At 46.9% G+C, this 27,860-nt stretch overlaps 1 protein-coding gene across 1 annotated transcript; it reads left to right on the plus strand.

Moving 5' to 3' along the window:
- Nucleotides 1-2,831: 2,831 nt before the first annotated feature.
- On the plus strand, nucleotides 2,832-24,851 carry KPNA7 (karyopherin subunit alpha 7). The gene is made up of 10 exons (XM_040263212.1): nucleotides 2,832-2,911; nucleotides 4,860-4,985; nucleotides 8,413-8,495; nucleotides 8,916-9,184; nucleotides 10,566-10,648; nucleotides 12,177-12,440; nucleotides 14,211-14,444; nucleotides 16,215-16,397; nucleotides 19,780-19,926; nucleotides 24,651-24,851. Exons 1-10 carry the CDS (start codon nucleotides 2,846-2,848, stop codon nucleotides 24,762-24,764), a joined length of 1,569 nt encoding a protein of 522 aa, XP_040119146.1. The 5' UTR covers nucleotides 2,832-2,845; the 3' UTR covers nucleotides 24,765-24,851.
- Nucleotides 24,852-27,860: the final 3,009 nt, after the last annotated feature.

Consider the following 27,860-nt stretch of genomic DNA (forward strand, 5'->3'; position numbering starts at 1 on the left):
TCTCTGGATCTCAAACTTGGAGACTGGGTGAAGAAAGGTACTGACTTTGACTTCGGCCCCCTGATTCAAAGCCTCCAGCTTGGTGTTCTCCTCCTCCTGGTGAAGGATTATGGGATAGCCAGTGCTCCTGGTGCTACAGATAGCCGTGGGAGGGGAAGGAAGCATGTTTGAGCTGTGAGGAGGGAAGCTCGTGAAAGCCACAAAGATTGGCTCTGCAGCTGGCTTTGCAGAACATCCCCAGATGAAGTGGCGTGGCCACATCTGTGACTTTCAAACTGCTTTGGGGAGAGGCGAGGACTCTGATCCGAAGTCGAGCTTTATCTCCTTATGCCATCTGATATTGGCCTTCCACTCGATTTTTGTTTTCTTTCTTTCTTTTTTGGCTGTACCGCACATCTTTCAGGATCCTAGTTCCTCCACCAGGGATTGAACCACAGCAGTGAAATTGCAGAGTCCTAACCACCGGCCTGCCGGGAATCCCCATTGACAGTTGATTTGAAGGAAAGCGGTGTCCATCTTAAACCCGCTACTTCCCAATTACCTTACAGCCATACCTTCTGGGACGTGGCAGAAGGATGCATGGTTACCATGGCAACAGTCCTAGAGTGAGGCCCTTGCCTTGGGTCTCCCCAGAAGCAAAAGCATTTCATCCCCGTGCCAAACCAGCCTCCTGTGCGCATTCAGACAGCCTCAGGAACTGAGCTGGCGGGGCTCGGTTAACAGCGAGATGCAGCAATGAGGTGGCAACACAGAGCGTTTCAGAAGCGGCCTCTGCTATTTCCATTGCCTAAAATGTGCGCGTTCCTATTTTCCAACATCTCCCCCACGTGTTAGGTGCCAGCCACGGTAGAGACTTGGTGTTTCCTAATCTGCTTTTGTTACAGATTATTGGCTGCAAAGCTCAGTGAACCAAACCATGGCGTGGCAGTCAGACCTAGGCTGATTTCCTGGCTCTGGGGCTTAACGGCTGCGGGCACTTTGGCAAATGGTGCCTGAGATGATTTCCCCACTTGCAAAACAGGGCTCTCTTTCCCTTGCTGTCAATGTTCCTTCGTTAAATTTTTTAAAATTGTCATACAGGTGATTCACAATGTTGTGTTAGTTTCAGCAAAGTGCTTCAGTTATACATATATGTGTGCATTCAGTCGCTAGGTTGTGCCTGATTCCTTGCAACCCCATGGACTGCAGCACAACAGGCTTCCTTGTTCTTCACTATCTCCTGGAGTTGCTCAAATTCATGTTCATTGAGTCAGTGATGCTATCTAACCATCTCATCCTCTGTCATCCCCTTCTCCTTTTGCCTTCAATCTTTCCCAGCATTCAGGTCTTTTCTAATGGGTTGGCTCTTTGCATCAGGTGGCCGAAGTATTTCAGCTTCAGTTTCAGCATCAGTCTTTCCAGTGAATATTCAGGGTTGATTTCCTTTAGGATGGACTGGTTTGATCTCCTTGCTGTCCAAGAGACTCTCAAGAGTCTTCTCCAACACCACAGTTCAGTTCTTCCTTTACTGCCATGCAGAACAGCCCTCGTTCTCTTAGACCGTAATACCAGTGTCACCAAGACTCAATTCTTGCTCAGTTCTCACTCAGAATTCCTCTTCTCTCTCCTTGGCTCTCTCCTTACTTACAGAATTCTCCAAGGTGTCTACACCATCCCATTCAAGTTGATACGTCTAAATTAGTCTTTCCCACCAAAATTATTCCCAGCTGTTCTCAAGAAGAGTCTGTTGGTTACCTTCATCCAGTTTTCTCTCTGTATAATGTAGTCCAGCCCATCCTGTATAATTAGACAGATATTCACTGCACACTTGTAAGAAAGGTCATTCCATACTGCCCTGTAGAAAGTCCAGTCTTGGCCTAATTTGAATAACCTCCTCTAATGAAGCGCTGTCTCCTTTTGTGAGCTTATTGCTCACTGCTCTCATCCAGCAGATATTACTTCATGCCGCGCATTGTGAAGGGCCTGAGGAATTGTACCTAAGACATTCATGGTCCCATCGTCCTTGGGAGTTTGGAGGGGAAGATGCACAAGTGAGAAAATACTGGGCGATGGTAAAAGCTGTGGAGAAAATGAAACAGACTGATTGAGAAGACACTTAGCTTCTTAAATAGGAAAGAGTTGTTGGGGCGAGGAGGCTGAGGCCAGCTTGTGTAGGATGAGCATCTTGGTGAATCTGAGTTTTCTTCTAAGATCAGTGGGCGTCCAGTAGAGGGTGAGGGGGAAATTACACGGTCGGTTTCTTTTTCAATGATGGCATGGCTTTGTGTCGAGAACAGAGTGGAACACAGCAGTAGTAGAAGCAGGGAGAAGAGAGCGGAGGCAGTTGCCAGGGTGCGGGTGAAAGATGACCATGGGCTGGACCTGGTGGAGGAGGCCTTCCGAAGAATTAGGAGTGGGTCATGCTTAACAAAGTCCTAAACTAACGTGCCTGTGTGGAAGGAGAAGACCGTCCCCATATCATAGCCTGCTCGGGCTCTTCTGCGTCCTGTACACATACTCTGTACAGAAGTCCTTGGACCCAGCCACATGGAAGGGTGCTGTGCTTTCCTTCCAGCCTACCCTAGCTGTCAAAATAAACTTCAAGCCATACTGTCCCCGGAAGCAGTACGTTTCCCTTACCCCTGCAGCCCTGGGCTGGTCCCCTCTGAACTCCCATGATGCTCATTGCCTACTCAGCTGGTGTGTGGTGCCTATGGATGCTGACTTCCTGAGTCTGCTCCCTGTTGCGCTGCGGGGCCTTTAAGGGCTTAGAGTCTAGATGGCTTTAACATAGTAACCACAACTGGGCCCTGAAAATCTCTTTGAAACTGTCCTACCTACAGGTGCTTTACTTCTTCCAGTCAACATGCCAACTTTGGATGCTCCGGAAGAGAGGCTGAGAAAATTTAAGTATCGGGGCAAAGATGCGTCTGTGAGTATGAAGAATGCCTTACTCTGTCAGGGGGAGTGCGGTAGTCTGGTGGTTAAGACCCCATGCTTCCACTATAGGGATCGCAAGTTTGATCCCTGGTTGGGGAACTAAGATCCCATATACTGCACACACAAAAAGAAAAGACATATGGTTGAAATGCATTAAAAATAGAGTGAAGGGTGGGAGAAGATAGGGTAACCAAGCAAGTATGGCAGAGTGTTCTTTGGGGGTAAGTGCATGGATGTTCATCAAATAATCCTTTTAACTTTTCTGTATGTTTGAAAATTTCATGATAAAATATTGAAGATGGGGAGGATCAAGCCTCATGGACTTTGTTGGACAACTGTAGACTCAAGTTAGGGTCTCCATGTGGTCTTGAAACTATTAAACTTCAGACCATCAGTTTCTTCATGTATAAAACAGGGCTGATAACCTGCCTCCAAGGGTCTGGGTAGAGTATCAAGTGCCTGGCATATAGATGCTTACCTGCAGCTCTGCATGTCAAGGGGGCTCACCAAGGAGCTGAGATGTTGGAAATGCAAGTACCGACAAGCATGCCTTGTAAAGAAATAGGACTCAGGAGTGAAAGGTCCAGACTGCTTTCTCTACCGGGCTCAGCATGAGGCCTGGGCCAGGGAGTCTGTGCTGTGAGTGAATCTGACCCTCACTCAGCTTCTCTGGTCTCCACGTTTCCTGTCCAGCTCTATGTCCTATGTCTGTGTATCTTGATGAGCTGACATATCAAGTTGGCTATGACTTGGGAATCTGAAAGGCAGCTGAGGATAAGGAGAGCACAAGGTCACAGTTGCCCAGTTAGGACACTATCCCAAGCCAGTTTCTTTTTACTTACTGCCTTCCAACAAGTGTGGCTTGTCTGTCTTCCAAGACCACCGCAGATTAAAGGAAGCCAGTTAGAACATAGGGATGGAACTCTCTATATGGACAGCAGGGGGAGAGGTCAGAAGATGAGAAGGGAGAAGCCGAGGGTACAGCGCCCTCCTTAGGGAAGGGCCACTTCGTGATGGGGCAGCGCAGCAACTGGCCTCTCAGGCCCCCAGTGTGCCCCCGCCCTTCCAGAGAACACCACAGTGACCCCAGTTTCTTTCTTTTTCTTTTGGCTGCACCATGTGGCTTGTGGGAACCTAGCTCCCAGACCAGGGACAGAACCAGGGGCCCAGAAGTACAATTGCTGAGCCCTAACCCCTGGATCACCAGGGAATACCCCCGACCCTATTTTCAAGAAAGGATTAAATAGCTTCTTTAAAGAACCGCAAGTATCTCATACACACTGACTTCCTTATAATCAATATTTTAAAGTCTTCAACCCCAAACTCACCTATCCATAAAGATTAGATCATTTCCCCAGGATCCTCAATACTGTGAAGTCTGAGTTTTGCCCACTAAAAGAAGAAAAGAATTTGTTTGGGGGTTTGTTTTTTAGAATTTAGAATCATCTTCTTCCTCTAGTGTCCAAGTAAAACTCTTGGGATTAGACCAAGGCTTGAATGAAATATAGGCTGATACCCAGCAGTGGAAATGGTCGAGGCCATCTGGGGTCTAGGTGCTCGCTTCAGGCCCCTGCCCCACCTGGGTGCCCACAGTGCGCAGGCCCAAACCTGTTTTTCTGGAACTAATTAGCACCAATGAAGATGCACTCAGATTTAGGGCGATGGGATTTCCAGCTCGGATGTCTCTGTACCTGAAAGTGGGCAGACATAAACTTCCTTCACTTTGGGAGGAAGACTGACTCTCTAGAGGTGGTGTAGGAAGAGGAAGCCAAGGAGGTGAACCGACCTGACTGTTGGCCGGCTGTGCGACCTGAGCTCTTCAGCCTGTTGCTGAAATGTGAAATCAGATGCTCTGAAGCATGTTCTGAAGACTACTTGTGGTGGCAGCCTGCTCCCCACCCCCAGCTCTAAGGGCTCCCGTTCTTTCTTTTCCTCATTAGGCGAGGCGGCAGCAGAGGATAGCAGTCAGCCTGGAGCTCCGGAAAGCCAAGAAGGATGAGCAGGCCTTGAAGAGGAGGAACATCATCGATGTCTCACTTGACCCTTCTGATCAGCAGACCAAAGGGGTACGTCGGGAACAGGGCCTTTAGAGCAGTTGGGTGTAAGAATATGTCCTTAGTAAGTTTCTCTGCCCTTAAAATGTTTGATTGAGAACTTGCAAGTTCTAACTGAGGCCCTTTAAGGAAAGGAGTAGAGAGATGGTCATTAGAACTAAACTGATGCTGTCAGAAAGCTAAGTGTCATTATCTTTGTGGCCATAAGTCTGGGATCTAACAGGAGATAGAGAAGGTGCTGCTTCTCAGTGAAAATTCACTTGCTTCCATTCAGCCAGAAACAGGAAATGAGGGGTCACGAAGGTTCTCTCTCAGTAGAGACATCTAGTTACTCAACTTGTCAAGTCTTAGCTCGGACTTGAATGCCGTCATCTCTCTTCTATTCTCTATCCATCTCAACCTCCCTCAAAGCAAATCCTGGGATGACTTCTAGGCCCATATGGTAATTTCTTCTTTAAATGTTTGTGACAGTTCACCAGTGAAACTTTCTGTGTCTGGGCTTCTCTTTGTGGAATTCTAAAAAATTAGTACCTCAATTTCTTATTATAGGTCTCTCCAGATTTTCTCAGTCACCTTTGGTGATTTGGGCTTCTTGGAATTTGTCCCTTTCATCTAGATCATTTAATTTGTTGGTGTACTCTGTTTATCGAGTCTATAATTTTAATTCTGTAAATTCGGTAGTTATGTCCCTAATTTTATTCCTGGGTTTAGTAACTTGAGTCTTACCTATTTTTCTCTTGGTCTGTCTAGCTAAATATTTGTCATCGACATTGCTCTTTTGAGCCAACTTTTTGTTTCATTTCTTTCTATTCTCTTATCCTGTTTCATTTATTTCCACTCTATTTTTAAAATATTTTCATTTTTTCTGATTATTTTGGGGTTTTTTAATCTTTTATTTCTCACATTTTAAAGCATGAAGATAGGTCCTGGGTTTGAGAGTTTTCTACTTTTTCAATATAATACATGCATTTATGGCTACTTATTTCCCTTTAAGCTCTGCTTTACTTGCATCTCATCAGCTTGGGTTTGTGTTTGTTTCATTCACCTCAAACTATCTTCTAATTTCCCTGTGATTTTCCATCAGTTATTTAGGAGTGTGTTGTTTAATTTTCACAAATCTATATTTCCCAAATTTTCTTCTCTTTTTCTTAAAGAGTTAATGCCTTTTAAAAGATTAATTAATTCATTTTTGGCTGCACTGGGTCTCTGTTGCTGGGCTCACTTTTCTCTAGTTGCAGCAAGTCAGGGCTCCTCTTCGTCGTGCTGCGCTGATTTCTCTCTGAGGTGGCTTCTCTTGCTGCAGAGCCGAGGCTCTAGGCCTGCAGGCTTCAGGAGTTCTGGTGCACAGGCTTAGCTGCTCCGTGGCACATGGGATATTCCCAGACCAGGGTTGGAACCCACGTCCCCTGCCTTGGCAGGTGGATTGTTAACCACTACACCCTGGAAGTCCCCACGTTTTCTATTATCTGTTTTTGCACTGTGGCTAGAGAATATACTTGGCATGATTGCAGTCTTTTCAACTTTACTGAGACATGTTTTATGGCCTAATATATGGTCTATCATGGAGAATATTCCATGTGCCCTTGAAAAAAATGTATATTCTGTTTATTGGTGTAGCTGTCTGTCGGGTCTGGTTGCTTAGTAGGGATGGTTAAGTCTTCTGTTACCTTGTTGATAGGGTATCTGGTTGTTCACCCATTGAGTGCAGGGTCCGAGGTCTCAGCTGGTATTGCTGAGTTCTCTCTTTCTCCCTTCAGTTCTGTCAGCTTTTGCTGAGCATAGTTTGGGGCTCTGTTGTTAGGTGAACAAGTGTTTATAACTATTATATCTTTTAATGCATGAATTGACTGTTACTATTAAAAGATGTCCTTCTTTGTCCTTAATAACAACTTTTGTCTTAAAGGTTGTTTTGTCTCATATCACTGTACCCACTCCAGCTCCATTTGGTTGCTCTCTGCATGGTATATTGTTTTTGGTTCCTTTCCTTTCAGCTCTTTTTTGCCTTTGAATCTTATGTATGTCTCTTGGAATTTCCCAGTGGTCCAGTGGTTAGGACTCCGTACTTCCACTGCAGAGGGTACCAGTTTGATTGCTGGTCAGGAAACTAAGATCCCACATGTCATGCAGCACAGCACCCACCCCCCCCCCGCCCCAAAATGTGTAATCAGTCTATTATTTGCCCCCAACTATTATCTAACCCCCTCTCACCCCAAGCATCTGTGAATTTGTACCACTTGAATTGTTTTTAACAAATAACCTCCAGGAAAAAGACTTTTTTCTTTATGTGAGGTCTGAGCCCAATAAAAGAGAATCTTACAAATGGGATCTCCCAGGAAACCACCGGAAGGATCAAATAATAACTCTCTGGGAATGAGGTTTTAAGGGAGAACTGCCTCCTCCAGTGCCTGCTGGGCTATTGGTTTTTAAAGCACCCACGGAGCTGGGGGAGGAGGGGTGGGGATAAGGCAAGGCAAAATGCTGCAGTCCTCGCTGTTCTTCCTGGGAGTTAGACAGTTTTCTTGAGTAAACCCATTTGAGCTTGAATAAAACAAATCGCTGCAAACTTTTGGTCAGTTTCCAGAGTTGTAGAAAAGTGGATTCTATTTTTCAGGTTTCTTGTTGCTTTTGGTGGAAGAGCGTTTTGAGGCTCTGACTCTGCCATTTTTGCTGACATCCCTAGCATGTCCTCTCGGCTGCACCGGGTCTTCAGTGCGCTGCAGGGGCTTCCTCCAGCTATGGCGAGAGGGGGCTGCTCTCCTGCGGTGCTCGGGCTTCTCCCCGTGGAGCACGTGCCCCAGGGCACTCTCAGGCTCAGCAGTTGCACAGGCTTAGTTGCCCCGGGGCATGTGGGATCTTCCTCAAAGTGGAAAAAAGAAAAAAGCGTTAGTTTGCTCAGTCATCCCCTACTCTTTGTGACCCTATGGACCGTAGCCTGCCAGGCCCCTCTGTCCATAGAATTCTCCTAGCAAGAATACTGGAGTGGGTTGCCATTGCCTTCTCCAAGGGTTCTTCCCAGCCCAGGAATCGAACCCAGGTCTCCTGCATTGCAGGCAGATTCTTTACTGTCAGCCACCAGGGAAGCCCGGATCTTCCCATACCAGGGATCAAATCCATGTCTCCTGTCCTGGCAAGTGGCTTAACCACTGGACTACCAGGGAAGTCCCGCTAGCTTCCCACTAGCTTGTATGGGAGTAAAAGGCTCTGGGGACCCAAGTGATATTAGGAATTACCTCTTCCCCAGAGCATGGGAAGTGTCCCACGAATCCGTGAGACCTATGAGACCACCAAGAGTTCTTCCCTCTTCTAATACAGACCAGCATGCAGCTTGAGATGTACTGCTCAAGCCAGCTTCTTCTAATCAGATAGATGGCGAGACTAGATGACCTTCATGGTTCCTTTTGGCAGAGACTCTGACTTGAATCTGTGTCTCCTTATACAGGTCAGCCTCACCCTGCAAGAAATAATCAGTGGTATCAGTGCCTCAGATCCAGAACTATGTTTCCAGGCCACCCAAGCAGCCAGGTATCACCAAACAGACTTGTATCATTGATGGGTTCCTAGCCGGATTCCAATGGCCTCTTTGGTCTCTTGACAGTGGCGAAACACCCACACGATGTAGGAAAAAGCGAGTCTATCCAAAAGTGAGATGAAATTGCTCCTCTACACTGTCCTTGAGAACAGCTTAAGATATGCAAGTGTTGTCAGAGATGAATGGTTTCATTTAAATTGGCCTCTGCAGAAATGGCGGCTCATAGATAATAACTAAAAATGTTGCTTCATCCCCGCAAAGTCCACAGGCTGAGCGTGAGGATCCGAAGGAGCTCTGGCCCAGCCGTTTGTCTCCTTGGATAGTTAGGAATGCCAAGAACATCCATAGAGGGGCTTCTCCCTTCCTGACTCACAGGATATGTTCTTGTCTGTCTTTGCTCTCACACCGCAAAGGAAAATGCTGTCCCGGGAGAAGAACCCTCCTCTGAAGCTGATTGTGGACGCGGGACTCGTCCCCAGGCTGGTGGAGCTCCTGAAGTCATCCTTTCACCCCCGCTTGCAGTTCGAGGCCGCCTGGGCTCTGACCAACATTGCTTCAGGGGCCTCGGAGCTGACTCGCGCTATTGTGGACGGGGGTGCCATCCAGCCCCTGGTTGAGCTCCTGTCTTCCCCTCACATGACTGTGTGTGAACAGGCCGTGTGGGCCCTCGGGAACATAGCAGGTGAGGCTCTCCCCACTGGGGAGTTAGGAAAACAGTGGGCCGGGCATGTGGCATGCCTGGGGAGTGTTTTGGGGAATGCTGTAGATCAGACACTCTTGAATATACAAATACCTAGCAACGCTGGCAAGAGTAGAACGGGCTTTACCGAAACTCAGAGTCAAGTTCAGAGGCCAAAAACTGAAGCTGAAACTAGGTGACGTGCGGTGTTCTGAAGCTCCAGGCTGCTTCAGGACCTCTGCCAAGACTGGGATCTTCCAGCCTCAGGGCTTAGTGGCTTCAGGAACAAAAGACAAATCTCTGTTGACAGTGCTCGTGGAAGCTGGGGATATTCTGACAGACCCTTACATCACTCAGGACCGTAAAAGAATTCTACCTTCAGTGAAAGCTGCCCAGGGAACACACACACACAAATGTTTGCTCAGTGTAGGGGAAAATTCTCCTCCTGGAAACACGATCCTAAGATCGGCCACATGGATTTAGGACTGGATGCTGTACTCCCTGCGTGGCCCGAGAAAGCACAAGCTGGGGGTGAGGGCTGCTGGGGTGGAAAATCCAGGATCCCAGGCTGAATATAAATGTGATGTCTCTTGGGGGGAAAAACTCAACTGGGCCCCTCAGGGTTTTGACAAATTAAGATCAACCAAATATTAGCAATTTCAAGTTCAGAGAGTCAACAGTCCTCCATGACCGCATTAGCAGAAAGTCTGATTAGACCTCCAAGGACTTCGCGTGATGGGATTAGCAAACAGAATATAAAATAAGTCTGCTTTTTAAACGCTCACAGAAGTAAAGCATCTATTACAGAGATTTCATCTCTCATTTTGCTTGGTGCAGTAAGGAACAGGCAAAATTGGGTGATGTAGTATAGTGTAGCTTATGCCTTGCCTGGTGGTTGAAGGGCTGAGGTGTCTAGGGTCTAAAGTTGATCTTCTACCCTGAGTAGCAGATAGCTGTTGGCTAGCATCTATCTGTCTCCCAGACTTTGTTTCGAGTTGCATTTGGGAGTTGCCAAAGCCTTCTGGGAAGACAGTTTGGTCTCTAGTGGCCTTTGTCTCCCGAGATCCATGCTGTGAAATGCCGCCAACATTTAGAGCGCGCTTCCCGGGGCCTGGTTGGCTGGCTCCTTGATGAGACCATCGTCTCCCAGAGACCATGCTTCTAGCGATCCCTGCTGTGTGGTAACTGTTTTCTGCATCAGACTGTCTACTCGACCACCATGTTGGAGACCCAGGGGTCTAGTTCATGGTTACACTATCTGCTTGCCCAACCCAGGAATGAGTTTTGGCTTCTCACCCTTTGCAGAGCCTTTTGAAGAATTTGTCACCCACCCCAGGACACACTCTGTTCCCTCTTAGAGTGTTGTGTTCTTATCTATTTGCAGGTGATGGACCAGAATTCAGAGACAGTGTTATCGCAAGTGATGCCATTCCGCATCTGCTGACCCTGGTTTCGTCAAACATACCAGTTGAGTGTCTTTTTGATGAAGTTCACTAGCTCGGTATACAAGTTCCCAAAGTTGGGAAATGGGTAATGTGCTTCCAAACCAATGCTAGGCCATATGGTCTGCCCAGCCCCTTGCAACAGCGATGATGGACAAGGCCTCGGACTGGGTATCACTTTGGGGAGAGGCTGATTCACATTTGTCCTCAAGGTAGTGCTGATCTTTCTTTGGAGTAGGGGTGGAGGTTGGAAGAGATCCATTGGAAGTTTTTCTAAACTTACAATCCTGCAAAAGTAGATGACTGAGCTCTCTATTCAAGGGGCACAGAAAGAGTTAGTGGCTCACCAGTACTGTTCCTGGGTAATAAAAGAGGGTCTAGGTTTGAAGCTTAGAGTCCACGTGGATTGCCGTGGCAACAGTAGAGGACTCCCTGGCTTAGGAATGAAATTCGGGTTCTAGATTTGCCTTAAACAAAAATGAGAAGGCTGCTTCTGAATGTCAAGGGAGGGACTTCCGTGGTGGTCCAGTGGCTGAGACTCATCGTTCCCAATGCAGGGTAGCTGGGTTTGATCCCTGTTTGGGGAACTGGAGCCCACATGCTGCAAAAAAGATCTCACCTGCAGCAACTTCAACCTGGCATGGCCAAATAGAGAGAGATAAGTCTATTTAAAAAATAAGGAGCTACACGCCCTGCCCTCAAGGTGAGAGAGAATCTGATATGCTGAGCTGGAAAACGGCTGGCTGGCATGACGAAGGGAGCTTGCAAGCAGAGAACAGTGCAGGACGGATGGCAGGAGGGGCGAGGGGCTTAGACGTCAGTCCGGGGCAAAAGGAAGCCTCTGGAGGATGTCACGGCAGGAAGGGAAGCGACCTGACCTTCCAGAAAGACCCCCTGGCTGCCGTCATAGGATGAGAGCTGAGGGAGGTGGAGAGGCACATGGACCTCACTTGCTGCTGTGATGGGCACAGAAGAGGGAGGCAGAAAGAAGTGAGGATTGCCCCCAGGTTTCAGGTTAGGTTGTTTAGAGGACCCTCCTTTTAGAGATGCGGGGAGGGTAAAGGGGAGAAGGAATCGGGGCCTTCGTTGTACATATTAAGTTGAAGCCAGTGAGAGGCACCATTGCAGCAACACTGGGAAGGTAGCTGCGCTTATCTGTCTAGATGACGCATACATATGTATCATCCAGCTGGGCGAGGTCAGCCAGAGCAGAGTTCAGCCAAGTCTAAACTGGCCAGCTGCTTGCTTTTTTATGAATGAATGAATTTTTTATTCTTGGCTGTGCTGGGTGTTCGTTGCTTTGCGAGGGTTTTCTCTGCTTGCAGCGAGTAGGGGCTGCTCTCTAGTTTAAAAAAACAAACCACAACATAAACACAAAGCTCCTTCTCTGCACCCCTCCAGGGCTTATCGCCTAGAACAAATTCCTGTTTGAAGCTCAAATGCTTTGGTTCCTACGGGTCAATACTATTGATTGAGGATGGCCGAGACATGTTGCCGTGGGTATATTTCCTTCTTCTTCCTTCCCAGTGCTAGCGGCAGTCTCCTCGTTACAGGTCCCATTCCTGCGCAACATCGCCTGGACCCTGTCCAACCTGTGCCGGAACAAGAACCCGTACCCCTCCGACCACGCGGTGAAGCAGATGCTGCCCGTCCTCTTCTACCTCCTGGGGCACCCAGACAGAGAGGTCCTCTCGGACACCTGCTGGGCCCTGTCCTACCTCACTGATGGCTGCGATGCGCGCATTGGCCAGGTGGTGGACACTGGGGTCCTGCCCAGGCTGGTTGAGCTTATGTGCAGCTCGGAACTCAACGTCTTGGTAAGTGTCCCGGGTCCCATTGGTCTCCGTAGGGGCCTTCAGGTTAGAGTTCACGGGTCGTCATCACCTGAGCAGGTTCTCTTCTTTCTCACCCCTGTCTTTCCCTGTTGGTATTCATCCTTTACCGGGAACAAAGCTGGTCCTCTGCGTTTCCCTGGTCTCTGCTACTCTGTAACCAAAGACCTGAATCAACTTTGATCCAAAATCATGGGGGTTTTCAATGACTTAATCTGATAACTAGAAAAGATAGAGAAGCGCCAAGTAAAATCACCTATAATCCCTCCACCTAGTGAAGTATTCTGTTTTGAGAATTTTTTTTCATGTGGTCCATTGTTAAAGTCTTTACTGAGTTGGTTACAATATTCGGTTTTATGTTTTGGATCTTTGGCCGCAAGGGATCGAACCCACACCCCCTGGACCGCTAGGAAAGTCCCTAGTGAACTCATCTTTTATGACCTTTCCTTCTTCTGGTCTCCGCATGAGGATGTTAATAAGTTGGGGTATGTGCGCGCACATTTTAATGTAAAGCTCGTAACATTTGATTTTCTTACTCAAGTATAAAAGTTCCCCCTTATCCTCTCCCCAGTTGGCTCCCTTAGACCACGTTAGGTGTAGGTGGAAAGTAGGTAAAGCCAACATCAAACACATGACTCTGTGACATACGCCACTTGCATAACGTGCTTCACTGGGCGTGAGTTTGAAGCACGGATACCCCTTCCGATTTCTATGCCTAATATTGTGTATTATGCGATCATCCATTCAGAGATGAGCATATCATTGTTCAGAAGTCAAGGCTAGTTTGGGGATAGTGTTGAGGGCATGAAGGTGTGAAGACATCTTCTAGAAGTTTATCATGGGGGCTTGGGGCCCAAATGCAGCAGACCGGCAAGGCTGTGTTTGGCCTATGGCACTACTCACACCTCTCACTGGAGTAGCAGATACCTAGTGTGATAGGTTAGGAAGATTCTAGAACTGTTGATGGGCTGTCAGCATGGTACAGAGAAACCAAAATAAACCCACAGTCGACCCTCCTGGGCTTCCTAGGTGGCTCAGTGGTAAAGAATCCACCTGCCAGTGGAGGAGCCACAGGAGGCGAGGGTTTGATCCCTGGCTTGGGAAGATCCCCTGGAGGAGGAAATGGCAACCCACTCCAGTGTTCTTACCTGGAGAATCCCATGGACGGAGGAGCCTGGTGGGCTACAGTCCACGGGGGCCACAAAGAGTAGAACACGACTGAGCTACTGAGTATTCACGCATGCACCCATGACCCTCCTAGGAAGGTTGTCTCGAGTCCAAACACAGACCCATCCTAGGGACCTTCAAAGATACTGAGAGGACCTTTATGAATACATCCCCAAAATGCCACTGGGACTTTATTAGCTCTCATTAAATACGCAAAGGAAGTTTGATATTTATGCCCGATACAAATTCAATAGAGATTATTACATTATAAAGATGACCATCAGTTTAGCAACTTTCCCAATATAAGGACGTGAAAAGGACAGCACTGTTTGGGAAATGTATCACTTGACCTCTGACCCACTTGAGCTGAAACTACTGGGAGGCTGACGAGTACCTTTAAACTATGTAAACAGCCATGGATGCACTGAGTCGATGAGGAACATGGATATAATCATTATTCACAGGCTTCTGGAAAACCATCCGAACAGTACAACAAACGTTTGGGAAGGCATGGAGTTTGGCGTGATGGTTATCTTCCACGATGACAAATTTGCAATATTGGTTACTCTTCTCACCTTGGTCCTCTAGACCCCCTCTCTCCGCACCGTGGGCAACATTGTCACAGGAACAGACCACCAGACCCAGTTGGCCCTGGACGCAGGCATCTTGAGTGTGCTGCCCCAGCTCCTGACGCATCCCCGCTCCTCCATCCAGAAGGAGGCTGCCTGGGCCCTGAGCAACGTGGCTGCTGGGCCCCGCCAACACATCCAGCAGCTAATCGCCTGTGGCGCCCTGCCTCCTTTGGTGGCTGTGCTGAAAAATGTGAGTGGCCCATGCGGCATCCCTGACAAAAGGCTACTTTGCACTGGGCCATGTGTTCAACCCCCTTAGGTGTTCAGATGTAGAGTGAGAAGAGAAATCGATTGAGATCATGACAAATCTACAAAACATTAGTTTCCTAACTCTCCCTGAAAAAAAGGGGGGCATGCCACCTTGGATAGCCCATTAAAATTTTAGAAGACTTAACAAATCAATGAAAAGGTGATCCCACAGCTCAAATATCCAGAAAAATATTGAGCCGGTAAACACTGGCTAATCTCTAGCGTTAAAAAAGTGTGCCACCTACTTTCCTTGGCAAAAATGGGAGGGGATTTGGTTTCGTTTTGTTTTAGAAGGAAAAACATATCGGGTTATAGTGATGCTATACATTGAAGAAAGGGCGCGCCTTTTCAGTATAAAAATCCCATCGATGAAAGCGGAAATCTAGATATACCAAGAGAAATACACTAAAACTTCCTTCTTCCTCCTGATTGCCACTTCCTTTCCCCAAGACAACTGCTACCATCAGCATTTCTTTTTGTCACCTTTTAGTGGATGAGCTATGTTTAAACCACCAACTTGGGGAACAGGTCAGGAGTGGTGACCTCGGGTTGGGGAGGGAGGTTAATCTCAGGCTGACTGGTGGGTCCCCAGGTGTGCATTAGGTATGGAAACCTAAGCCAGGAGTGCCACCCAAACCATGGCATCTTCCAGTCTGTCAGATGCTTCTATCCTGCATCCTACCCAGAGTCTGTACCTATTCTAATCAGAAGCATCTAGTCGGAAATCCAGGAGTGATCTTTTTTCAAACCGTGCCTTTTGAACTATAACTTGCTTGCAGCCATGTTATTTTATTTTATTTTGCTTTGGTTTAAACAGGTCGCAGTTTCCCCCAGCCATAAACTGGGACTAACTCCTCCTGTAAATGGATAGAAGGATGCTTGAGAAATGAATTCCATCTCTCTGCACCAACTGCTTCTTTTTGTTTTTTGTTCTGCTGAGTCTGTTTGGCTGCATGGGCTCGTCTCTAGTTGTGGCGCGCAGGGCCGCTCTTCAGCTGCAGCGCGAGAGCTTCTCCCTGTGGTGGTCTCGCCTTGTGGCGGTTGCGGAGCATGGGCTCTCGGGTGCATGGAATGCAGCAGTTGCGGCTCACGGGCTCAGTAGCTGTGCTGCTCAGGCTTAGTGCCCCTTGACACGTAGGCTCCTCCTGGACCAGGGCTCAAACCTGTGTCCCCTGCTTTGGCAGGCAGACTCTTTGCCATTGAGCCACCAGGGAATCCCCCAGGTGCTTTTTATAAATGAAAGGGATGCACTGAGTGAGATTTCAGTGGCTTTCCTGTGTCCTCACCAGGTGGTGTGCTCAGCTCTGGAGCTTCTTGTGCAAAGTTTTACTGGGGCAGAAAGACTAGAAATGTAGATATGAGTCACTATAATCCTAAAACCCCAGGTGTCATTCCTAATCAGTACTGTTCACCTGTATTGGTTGATGTTGATTTTCTTTTTCCTATAACCTGACGCAAGGAAATGAGTCTGTCTGAATGTAGAACCTCCCTCGAAGACCCTACATGAATCTGCCTTCCTTCCTTCTTGGCTTCTCAAAGATGGTGTCTTCTGTTAAAAAACTAGAGGCCGGTTACCAAGGGACTCAGTGTAAATTGCACGGAGAGTCCTGGGAATAGGTAGCCCAGTGTCCCTAGGAGTTGAACCACATCTGTATCCCTGTATTTACATTCTTCAGAATCTGTAAAGAATGGAAATGTTCTCTTTGTGCAGGGAGAGTTTAAAGTCCAGAAAGAGGCTGTCTGGACGGTGGCTAACTTCACAACCGGGGGTTCCGTGGACCAGTTGATCCAGCTTGTTCAGGCTGGAGTCTTGGAGCCGCTCATAAATCTCCTCACCACCCCAGACAACAAAATGGTCATCATCATACTCGACATTCTCTTTTTCATCCTCCAGGTGAGCTGTCCTGGGCAGGTTGGTTTCTAAATAACAGTCTCTGCATTAAGACATTTCATTTGGTTCTAAAAACCTAACTAGGATTCTCTTTTCCTTTCCACGTCCACACCCACCCACCCCCACCGCCCTCTGTCCACACATCCAATGTATAGCAAGACAAGAGGCCTTTCGATGAAGGTCCACCATCTTCATTTTCCCACAGAAGTGTCTGGGTGGCCTGCATTGTTTTAGATGCTCAGGAAACAACGAAGCAAAGTCCTTGTCCCATAGGGTTTATGTATTAGGGGGGTGAGGAGCAGACGCATCGAGTAGAGAGTTGCCGATAGAATATATCTGATGGAGGGGTTGTTACTGATGGCTCAGAGTGGGGAGGGCATGGTGACCTCTTAGATGCAGTAGTTTGGAGAAACTTCACTGAGGAAGAAGGTTTGAGTAAAGACCTGAAAGAAGTGAGTGAGTCTTGTGGGCCCCTGGGAAAGTGGTCTCTAAGTGAAGGAGACCTTAAAAAGCAAGGATGGGGGTGTGGCCAGAGAGAAGCAAAGGGTGGAAGGTCCTGGGAGACAGGCTCGTGCTATCCAGGGGCCAGAGCATGGATGGTCTGTGAGAGAAGGTTGACTTAGTCTGAGATAGAGAAACTAACCAAAGGTTTGAAGCAAGGAAGAAACAGTCCATGAGTCAGATGGCAGGTTCTTCTAGAAGATGAAACAGTATAGTTGGAGAAAGCAGCAGGACATTAGCAAGGATAGACCTTGAGGGACCGTACTAGAGTTCCTTTCCGTTTAGCTGCGTGGCTGGGAAAATGGACTACAAAGCCTTGAGATAATTCTAGAGAAGTCTTATTTCTGAAATAAAGATGAGTTAAGCCAATATTTACAGACTTATCTGTGTCAGGTATATACTGAACAACAAATTACCCCTCTGGTGGCTTAAAACAAACATTGTCTCACACAGTTTCTGGGTTTAGGGATCTGAGGCAGCTTAGATCTGAGGCAGATGGTTCTAGCTCAGGGTCTTAGAAGTTCAAGATGGAAATGGGGGTGCAGTCGCATCTGAAGGCTTGATGGAGGCTGAAGAATCAGCTTCCACAAAGACTCACTTACCTGCCTAGAAAGGTCTTCTAACCACGTGGGTTGCTTGGGACTGCTTGAGTGCCCTCCCATCGTGGCTGCTGGCTTCCCCTGCAGCAAGCTACCTTCCACCTTCTAGCAAGGTGGAAGCCCCAATGTCTCACATGACTTAGGAAGGAGGTCATTTCAACGACATCCTATTGGTTGCACAGATGACCCCATTTCAGCATGGGAGGAGCTGCACAAGGGAATGAATGTCCCGCAGGCAGGGATCATCTCAGGCCATCTTAGAGTCTGGCTTTAGTCACTTGGTGAAGGTCTCTTTTATGTGACTAAGCCATTTGAAAAGGTTCAAAGTAACGCCAGAGGACTCCTTTAAAAAGCTCACTTAAAGCACTCTTTTCATGCAACTGTCCCAGAAAGAACTGACCCCAGTCAAAAACAGATTGGAAACAGCCCAATTAGACACTAAAACTTTGAGTAAATCACAGATACAGAGTAGAGACTTGGCAGCCAGTAGGCAAAGTAGCAAAGCTGACTCACTGGAAAAAGACCCTGGTGCTGGGAAAGATTGAAGGCAAAAAAAGGAGAAGGGGACGGCTGAGGATTAAATGGTTAGATAGCATCACCGACTCAGTGGACACGAACCCCACCAAACTCTGAGAAACAGTGAAGGATGGGGGGGCCTGGTGTGTTGCAGCCCATAAGGTCACAGAGAGTTGGACAGGACTTAATGACTGAAAACCAGTAACAACAAGGCAAAGTTGGGCACGATGTGTGGGGGCACACTTGGAGCTGTAGAAATTTGTTCATCTCATTCATTTGAATTAAACACTTGGGATCTTTTTCTTGGGAGGAGTCTGGGCACATCCCCTCTGGAGGACCAGTGAAGCCCCTGTGTCCAGTGGTGGCCCATGGGACAGTCAGAAAGATCAGGATAAGATAGAAGAAGCTTCAGGTGGGCAGCAGAGGACGGTTGAGGTTCTTTGAAGCAACTGGAGAAGTAACTGTGGCTCTGGAGAAGGAATGGCACCCCACTCCAGTATCCTTGCCCGGAAAATTCTGTGGACAGAGGAGCCTAGCAGGCGCTACAGTCCCTGGGGTTGCAAAGAATCAGACACAACTGAGCGTACACTGCAGTGTGTGATTTCCTCTCGATACGCAACACTTATTCCCTCGGAGCTTTGTCCTTGCCCTTCCTTCTCTAGGGGATGTCGTTGTTCTGTGATGGACCCTGGTATGGACTGTGCTGTTCATTAAGAACTGGGTACTTCCCAAGCCTTTTGTGTGCATCTTCTATAACGTAAAACCTCGGACCACGTACTCTATTGTCCTTTCTGTTTTTATTTATTTTTTATTGAAGTATAGCTGATTGACATTGTGTTCATTTCGGCTGTATAGCAAAATGATTCAGTTATACCCGTATATACCCCCTTTTTTCTGTTCTTTCCCATCATGGTTTATCCCAGAATATTAACCTTCTGTACTATAACAGTTCTTGTCTCCCCTGATAGTGTGAGTTGTGCAAAGGCTTTCTCTATGTCCCACCTTTACTGATAGTTTCGTGGCCCTTGCCCATAGTGTATACGAATGTTGAGTGAGTGAACGCCCATGGATGGGAAATCCAGTGATCAGCCCTGGATTCAATCCAGCTCCATCACGCGTTCCCAGGGACCTCACTAGCTGCCATGTGTGGCTTCTGTTACCGACGTCTCCTGCCTGACCTCAAGGCTTTCCAGGGAGCTCAGGGCCAGAACGTCTGCATTTATGTAGCATCACTTGAATGTCTTTCCTCTGTTTTGAAAACAACCTCCATTAATTAGAAGGGGTGTGCTTAGTCGCTCGGTTGTGTCCGACTCTTTGTGACCCCATGGACTGGAACCTGCCAGGCCCCTCTGTCCATGGGGATTCTCCAGGCAACAGTACTGGAGTGAGTTGCCATGCCCTCCTCCAGGGGATCTTCCCAACGGGATCAAACCCAGGTATCCCGCATTGCAGGCAGATTCTTTACATCTGAGCCACCTGAGAAGCCCAGTTAGAAAGGGGGATACCTACAAAATAGTGTTTAGCCATGTGTGTATGGATGGTGGGATATTCAGAAAAAAAAAAACAACCCTGTATTTTGTGCAATGAAGACAAACCTCAATAGATAAATGACAGTTACCCCCAAATGAGAGGAAGACAATGCAATTTTAATTCAATCTGGAAAATAACACTGCAGCAGCCCACTGGGCGGCTTTGCTCTGATTCCACTGAGGTAAAGCCCCACGTCCTAAGGGCTTCGGTCCAGAGTCTCGCTCTTATATGGCCTGCAGGCAGCGGAGAAGATTTCTCAGAAGGAAAACATGTGTCTGCTGATAGAAGGACTTGGTGGGCTTGATAGAATTGAGGCTCTGCAGCTTCACGAGAACCATCAGGTCGCCCTGACTGCGCTGAACATTATCGAGAGACACTTCTCCGAGGTAAGTGCCCAGACCGCCTGTGCAGGTGATCCCCTGGCCGGTACCTGGGCTGTTCCTAGGAAGCTGGTGATGGACAGGCAGGCTCCTCCCATGACTCGGCCCTGAGTTTCTTCCCTTCCGTGTTATGGGGGCCACCTTTGAGTGGCAGCTTCTTGGTCCTAGGAAGCCTCCAGACCCCTTTAATCTCATAGACGCTTGTCCTACCTCCTCTGGTGTAGAATCTCACTCTTGTTTTTTGTTATTTTTCCCTACTTGCCTCTTCTGGGGGAGGGAGAGGAAAGGAGTATGATGTTAAAGTGACTTTGTACTGAGAAATTCAAACAGCGAAGGGAGGCCAGCTCGTGAACAACCATTTTGCTCTTTAATTGTATTTTGTCTCTTTCTGGGCCTCCCTGATGGCTCAGTGGTAAGGAAGCCACCTGCCAATGCGGGAGGTGTGGGTTCATTCCCTGGGTCAGGAGGATCCCCTGGAGGAGGAAATGGCAGCCCTCTCTAGTAATCTTGCCTGGAAAACTCCATGGACCGAGGAGCTTGGTGGGCTACAGTCCATGGGGTTGCAAGAGAGTCAGACAGGACTTAGCAGTTGAACAACAGCAACAACAAATTGTCTCTTTCCAGAATAGGGTGTTTGGGAATGAGGAGCAGGGAATCGTGATCAGATAGCATTAGATACCTTTAAAGACTTTTTATTGTATAAAACACATGTAACATAAATTGACTGTTTAAATCACTTTTAAGTGTCTGGTTCACTGGCATTAAGTACATTTCACATTGTCGTACGGCCACCATCACCAACCATCTCCAGAACTTTTCCAAACTGAAACTCTGTCCCCGTTAAACGGTTATTACCCCCTGCCCCCACCAGGCTCTAGAAACCACCATCTCATATTCCACCTCTGAATTTAAGTCCTAAGCACCTGGTCAGTGGAATCGCACAGTATGTGTCCTTTTCTGACCGATTTGTTTCACTTAGCATAATGTCCTCAGAGTTCATCCATGTTGTAGAATGTATCAAAGTTTCCTCCTCTAAGTCTAAAAAATAGGCCCTCATATGGATATTGGGCTTCCCTGGTGACTCGGAGGTTAAAGCATCTGCCTGGAATGCTGGAGACCCGGGTTCGATCCCTGGGTCAGGAAGATCCCCTGGAGAAGGAAATGGCAACCCACTCCAGTGATCTTGCCTGGAGAATCCCATGGAGGGAGGAGCCGGGTAGGCTACAGTCCATGGGGTCGCAAAGAGTCGGACACGACTGAGCGACTTCACACTCACTCACACTCATATGGATATACTGCATTTTGTCTAGCCATCCATGGATGGACACTTGGCTTATCCTTTCGTCTACTGTAAATAATGTTGCTATGAATATGCGAGTACAGATATGTTGGGATCCCTCCTTTTATTTCTTTGGGGTATATACCCAGAAGTGGGATTGTTGAATCATATGGTAATTTTGGGTTTTTTATTTTTTATTTTTGAGGAACCACCATATTGTTATCCATAGTGGATGTACCATTTTACATCAACACACACACTTTCCCATTTTTTTTAACATCCTCATCAATACTTGTTTTCTGTGGTTTTTAAATTTCTTCTTTTTGCTTTTACTTTTTTTTGTGAAACTGTTTTCTTTGTACTTTTTTTTCATAGGCATTTTAATGGGTATGAAGTAGTATCCCATTGCTTTTTTTCTCCCAGTTTTATTGAGATGTGATTGACACAGAGAACTGTGTAAGTTTAAAGTGTCCAGCGTAATGATTTGAAGTATATACATCCTGAAATGATTAGCACAATTAGTTTAGTGAACATCCATAATCTCAGAGATATGAAATAGAAGAAAAAAATTTTTTTCCTTGTGGTGAGAACTCTTAGGATTTACTCTCTTAACAACTTTCATATATAACATACGGCAGTGCTAATTACATTACTCATGTTAATTATCCTTATCTCTATGTATTATACTCATTATACTTATTTATCTTATAATGGGAAGTTTATGCCTTAAGACTACCTGCATCCAATTCCCCTCCCCCCTCACTCCCACCTCTGGTTACCACGAATCTGATCTCTTTCTATGAGTTTGTTTTTGAAGGATAATTAACCTACAACACTGTTAGTACCTGCTACATGATATAGTGATTTGATATTCCTATGCATTTTTAAATGTATGGAAATCAGAAAAAGTCTAATTCCCATCTGTTGCCTTACAGAGATATCACAAAGTCATTGACTATATTCCCCACACTGTATATGTCATACCCATGGCTCATTTATAGTTTGTACCTCTGAATCTCCCTCACCTATTCCTTTCAGGCAATCGCGTGTTTGTTCTCTCTACCTATAACTGTTTCTGTTGTGTGTGTTTTCGTTTTGCAGATCCCATAGACAAGTGAAGCCACCGAGTGTTTGTGTTTGTCTGGGTTCGGTTAGCACAGTACCCTCTAGGCCCATCCATTGCCGCAGATCACAAGATGAGGTGCTTTTCATGGCTGAGTAATGTTCTGCGTCTTCCTTATCCACTCCTCTATCGATGGCCATTTAGGCTGCGTCCATATCTTGGCGATTATGAGTGATGCTGCAGTGAACTCAGGGTGCATGGGTCTTTCAGATTGTTGTCCCATCACTAAGTCATGTCTGACCCTTTGTGACCCCATGGACTGCAGCGCGCCAGTCTCCTCTGTCCTCCACTATCTCTGAGTCTGCTCAAATTCCTGACATGGAGTCGGTGATGTCACCCCACCGTCTCCTCCTACCCCCCGTCTTTCCAGCATCAGGGTCTTTTCCATGAGTTGACTCTACGCATCAGGCGGCCCGAGTGTTGGCGCTTCCGCCCCCAGCATCAGTCCTTCGTGTCCTTTGGCTACTTATCCAGGAGTGGAATTGCTGTATCATATGGTAGTTCTAGTTTTGATTTTTTTTTGAGGAACCTCCATACTGTTTTCCACAGTGGCTGCACCAGTGTATTTTCCCACAAATACTGCACAGGGGTTCCCTTTTCTCCAGATCCTCGCCAACACTTTTTGTTTTTTTGATAAGTCACTGTGACAGATATAAGGGGATATCTCACTGTGGTTTTGACTTGCATTTCCTTGATGATTAGATGTTGAGCCTCTCTTCACGTGCCTATTGTCCATCTATATGTCTCGTCTGGGAAGACAAGTCTATTCAAGTCTTTGACCCACTCGTATTCAAGTTTTAATGTTGAGTTGTTTGAGTTCTTTGTGTATGTTGGATGTTAACCCCGTATCAGATATATCATTTGCAAATATCTTTTCCCATCCAGTAGGCAGCCCTTTTCATTTTGTTGGCTGGTTGTTTCCTCTGCTACACAAAAGCTTTTTCTTTTGCTATAGTCCCATTTGTTTATTATTTTTGCTTTTTTTCCCTTGCCTGAGGAGACCTATCAAAAAAACAGGTTACTGAGATTGATGTCAAGCAGCATGCTGTCTATGTTTTCTTCTAGAAATTTTATGGTTTCAGCTCTTTTAAGTCTTCAATCCATTTTGAGTTTAGTTTTGTCCATGGTGTGAAAAAGTTGGCCAGTTTGCTTCTCTGGTGTGTAGCTGTCCAGTTTTCCCAACACCATTTATAGTGTTGCCTTCTTTGTCATAGATTCATTGACACTCTGTAGTTTTGCATTAGATGTTTTTCGTTTGAGGAAGGTGAGATCAAAGTTAAGTGGCCAGGTAAACATGGGGCTAGGGATTATACTCTGTTAAATGTCAAACTTGCATCATTAGCAAAATCCAGAGCTGTACAATCAATATGACCAGGTTAGTGGTTCTTCCTAATGAGAGGTAGCTGGTTTTAGTTTGGGACCTAGAAGATGCTGTCAAAGGAGAAATGACCCGGGACAGTGATTAGCATCTTCCGGGTTAAAAGCGCCTAAGAAAACCTTGTAATTGCAGTCCATGGGGTCGCTAGGAGTCAGACACAACTGAGCGATTTCACTTTCACTTCTCACTTTCATGCATTGGAGAAGGAAATGGCAAACCACTCCAGTATTCTTGCCTGGAGAGTCCCAGGGACGGGGGAGCCTGGTGGGCTGCCGTCTATGGGGTCACACAGAGTTGGACACGACTGACACGACTTAGCAGCAGCAGGAAACTCATCCTTTAAAAGGGAGATAGTTCTTGAGGAGCCCTATAAGGGCTCCCAGTTAAAGACTTCTGATCTAAGTAATAGCTATCTATACCTACTGTATCCTTACGCACCATAAGGTTGATGTTCTATATAGCAAACTGCTTTTGTAAACAAGCCAGACACAAAAGAGCAAATACTATATGATTCCCCCTACATGAGGGACACACAGTTGTCAAATTCACAGAAAGAAAGTCAAGCAGTGGTTGCCAGAGGCTGGGGGCGGGGAGGGAATGATGCCTTGTTTAAGGGGTACAGTTTTGATTGGAAATGATAACACTCAGAGACAGATGATGGTGGTTCAAAGCAATGTGATTTGTCTACTGTGGGTGTGAATTTCTAAGCCACAGAATTGTCTGCTTCGTGGTGTAAGATGGTACATTTTATGCGATGTAGACACACAGACTGCATTTAAGGTCCATCTGGAGAAATAGTTCAAGGCTTCTCTCCTTTGATCTCTCCTCTGGGAGAGCCTCAAGGCTGACTCAGAGCAAATTCGAATCCACAGAAGATGTGAAGGGGTCCATCATGCAGGGATAATGTGCTGAGAGCCTGAAGGTATAACAGTGTCTCTTCTTCCCCGAAGGAGGAAGAAACTGTCACAGCCTTACCAGCCCGGGACCAAGATCACAAATTCTTAAAGGACTTAACAAACACATACCACTGCTGCACAACTCCTAAACCGGGACCCAGACCCTAAGACTCACTTCTTTAAGAAAACCCCTTCCCCTTGGTGTACCACAGGTGTAAAGCTTTTAAAACTGAACGTTAATAAAATTTTCCACATTTTCACTTCCATCTATCAAAGATGCAATTAAGCCCCTTGTGCCCGAAAGCCATGTGGAATCCATCTCCTAAGAGTGTGTGGTTTAGCGGTTCCCTTTCAGGATCTTCAAAGAAGATCTTCAGAGCAGGGCGGCCTAGAGCTCCCCAGACAAACGTGGGTGAGTTGTAGGTGTGCTGTGACCAGTATTTCTTATATTTATTTGACTGTGGATCCCCGGCCCTTTTCCTTGTGAGGTGAAGCTTGTTCATACAGAACGTTCTGCAGGGAAGGCTGTGTGGGCAGCGGTCACAAGGAGGGTGACGAGGATGGGAAGAGCCTGGAGGCATAGCACGGGGTGGTGTGGGAATGGATATGGGAGGTTTAAAGTGGGATTGGACTCGATTTGTCTGATGTGCGTGTAGATGAAATCAAGTTATATTTTGCTCTAAAGCATCACCCCAAATGTCATGCCCAAAGCATGTTCTCGCTGGTCCTTGATAGGTGGGCAGGGAAGTTGATGTGTGGGTGTCCCTCCGAAATGACTGGAAGGCAGCTCGTGGTCTCATTCAACGGTGAGAACAAATCTGTGCTTCCGTGGACTCCGGGCTTTCCCGTCAGTACCCTCGTCTTCTGGGGTGACTCTGCCAGCTCCTGAGGGCTGTGTTGGTGGGATGGGAGCCTCAAAGGGTTCAGCTCTTCCACATGGAAGTGGAGAGGGCCTGGGAGATTCCTCTCAACTTCCTCTCTCTCTTTGTAAATCAGCTCATGACATCTACTTGGGCACATCTTTGGCCAAACAGAATTTCACTCTCTGAGGACTTTGAATCTGAGACCCTGGGGTTGCGCCCAGCAGAAACAAAGGACTGGCGAGTGTTTGCTGCAGCAGCAGCAGCTTACCCGCAGTGGGATGGGTGGCCCCAGTGGTGCCTGCTTCCTGCTTCTCCAGGGCTGCCCTTTGATCCTGTACATTCTCCTTTGTCCGTCCCATAGACTGTCTTTTTTATTTTTGGCCATGCCCTGTGACTTGCGGGCCCTTAGTTCTCTGACCAGGGCTTGAACCTGTGGCCCCTGGCAGTGAAAAGTGCTGGGTCCTGACCACTGGAGACTGCTAGGGAATTCCCTAGATTGTCTCATTTCAAGTAGCTACAGTTGGCTTCCGTTGGCTTGCAACTGAAAGAATCTTAACAGAGACCCATGAAGTGTGAGGAACTAAACTATGACTAGTTATTGAAATTCAAAAGATCTATCGGGCCATTCTGTCAAGATAGACATTGTATAAAATTTGAGTTTTTAGGTTAAACAGACAAAACTAAGAATGGAGGGAAAAATGATAATTGTACCATTCTAGCATAGCTATGTTAAGATTAGTTACATTTGCCCGAATAGTCTGACCATGTTGGCTCCAACCGTTAGCCTCTTTTCTCTCAACTACTCTTTACTAAATTGCACAACAAAGGAGTATTTGTAGTTTAAAGATTCTGATACCAACTCGTCTAGCAGGGTTTTTTAAACCAGGAACTACTTGCCTATTGTACATGGTTTGGGTGCAAAGAGATGGTATTAGTCACCTTCTGGCTGGGTGCCCATGTGCTTGGACTCAGCAGATTGAGATGATTGGCAGAGAAACAGAGGAAGGAGTAACTGGCTCCGAAAATTTGTGATGTAAAAGCTAAACAAACAAACTCCGATCCTCTTGCGTCTACCCTCAAGTGGTTATGTGCCATAGAAGAGATATCAATCTCTTGGTTGACCATGTGCCATCCATAATCCATCTTCTGTTTCTCTGAAGTGTGGAGTGACTGCTGAACAATAATAGCACGTAACCCTTTAGGAATAGTAGAGAAAACAACTGGCCTTGATTGAAGTCGCAAGCTCTGGATTCCAGACCTGGCTTTTTTCTTTTCTTTTTTGAAAAGATAGTTGTTTATTTTTGGCGGTGCTGGGTCTTCGTTGCTGCAGTGGGCTTTCTCTAGTTGTGCTGAGTGGGGGCTACTCTCTCGTCGTGCTGCACGGGTTTCTCGTTGCAGTGGCGTCTCTCGTGGAGGCTCTAGGCACACGAGCTTCAGTAGTTACGCCACACAGCCTCGCTAGTTGAGGTATGCCAGCTTAGTTGCCCCACAGCATCTGGGATCTTCCTAGGCCAAGGATTGAACCCGTGTCTTCCTTATTGCAAGGCAGACTCTTCACCACTGGACCCCCAGAGAAGCCCTGCCCTTTTTTCCCTGTAAAGCCTCTGTTCCCTTCGTGTCTCATCTGTCAATTCTCCCCATTCCTTTGGGTTTCAGGTTTTCATCTGTGAATTAAAGGTGTCAGTTTAGGTAAATTAATAGTCATATAATGTTTTCAAGCATTTTATCGTATATGAGACTCATAACCCTGGGAAGTAGGTTGGGCAAAAGCAATTTCCCAGTAAAGAAGTCGGAGCTCACAAGCTTGTCTGATTTGTCCTGCGTCTTTTGGTAAGGGACAGAGCAGGGCCTCGGGCACCACCTGGCTGCTTCTGCCGGAGCAAGTGATCTGAGCGTCTGTGTGTGAGAATGCCCAAGACAGAAGCCACAGTCCTTCATAACCTAATCTCAGACAGGATACAGCATCCCTTCCACCATATGCTACTGGTTGTACCGGTGAACCCCTGTAGAAAGTGGGAGAGGCTACACAGATGTAGAAGACCAGGAGACAGGGCCACTGGGGGCCACCTTGAAGGCTCTACCATGTGTTCACACGTTAAAAGACCGCATTCAGGTGAGAGCCTGAAGTCTCAGCAAAGAAATAGAGATAAGAACCAAAGGGGAATTTTAGAACTAAAAAATAAAATAACTGAAACTAAGACTTGACTAGGTGCGCCCAACAGCAGAGAGGAGAAGACAGAGGAAAGAACTTGCAGACTTGAAGAGAAAACATGAGGAAGCAGCAATTAGGGACTTCCCTGGGGGTCCAGTGGCTAAGACTCTGACCTTCCAATGCAGGGGGCCCAGGTTCAATCCCTGGTCAGGGAACTAGATCTCTCATGCCATATGAAGACCCAGCACA

Source organism: Oryx dammah, unplaced genomic scaffold (assembly GCF_014754425.2).
Source record: "Oryx dammah isolate SB20612 unplaced genomic scaffold, SCBI_Odam_1.1 HiC_scaffold_2, whole genome shotgun sequence".
Taxonomy (NCBI): Eukaryota; Metazoa; Chordata; class Mammalia; order Artiodactyla; family Bovidae; genus Oryx; species Oryx dammah.

Coding starts and splice junctions, on each gene's coding strand:
- KPNA7 (XM_040263212.1), top strand. CDS start 2,846: ATGCCAACTTTGGATGCTCCGGAAGAGAGGCTGAGAAAATTTAAGTAT. Junction 10,649..12,176: donor TGGTTTCGTCAAACATACCA/GTTGAGTGTCTT, acceptor TCCTCGTTACAG/GTCCCATTCCTGCGCAACAT. Junction 12,441..14,210: donor GCTCGGAACTCAACGTCTTG/GTAAGTGTCCCG, acceptor TTGGTCCTCTAG/ACCCCCTCTCTCCGCACCGT.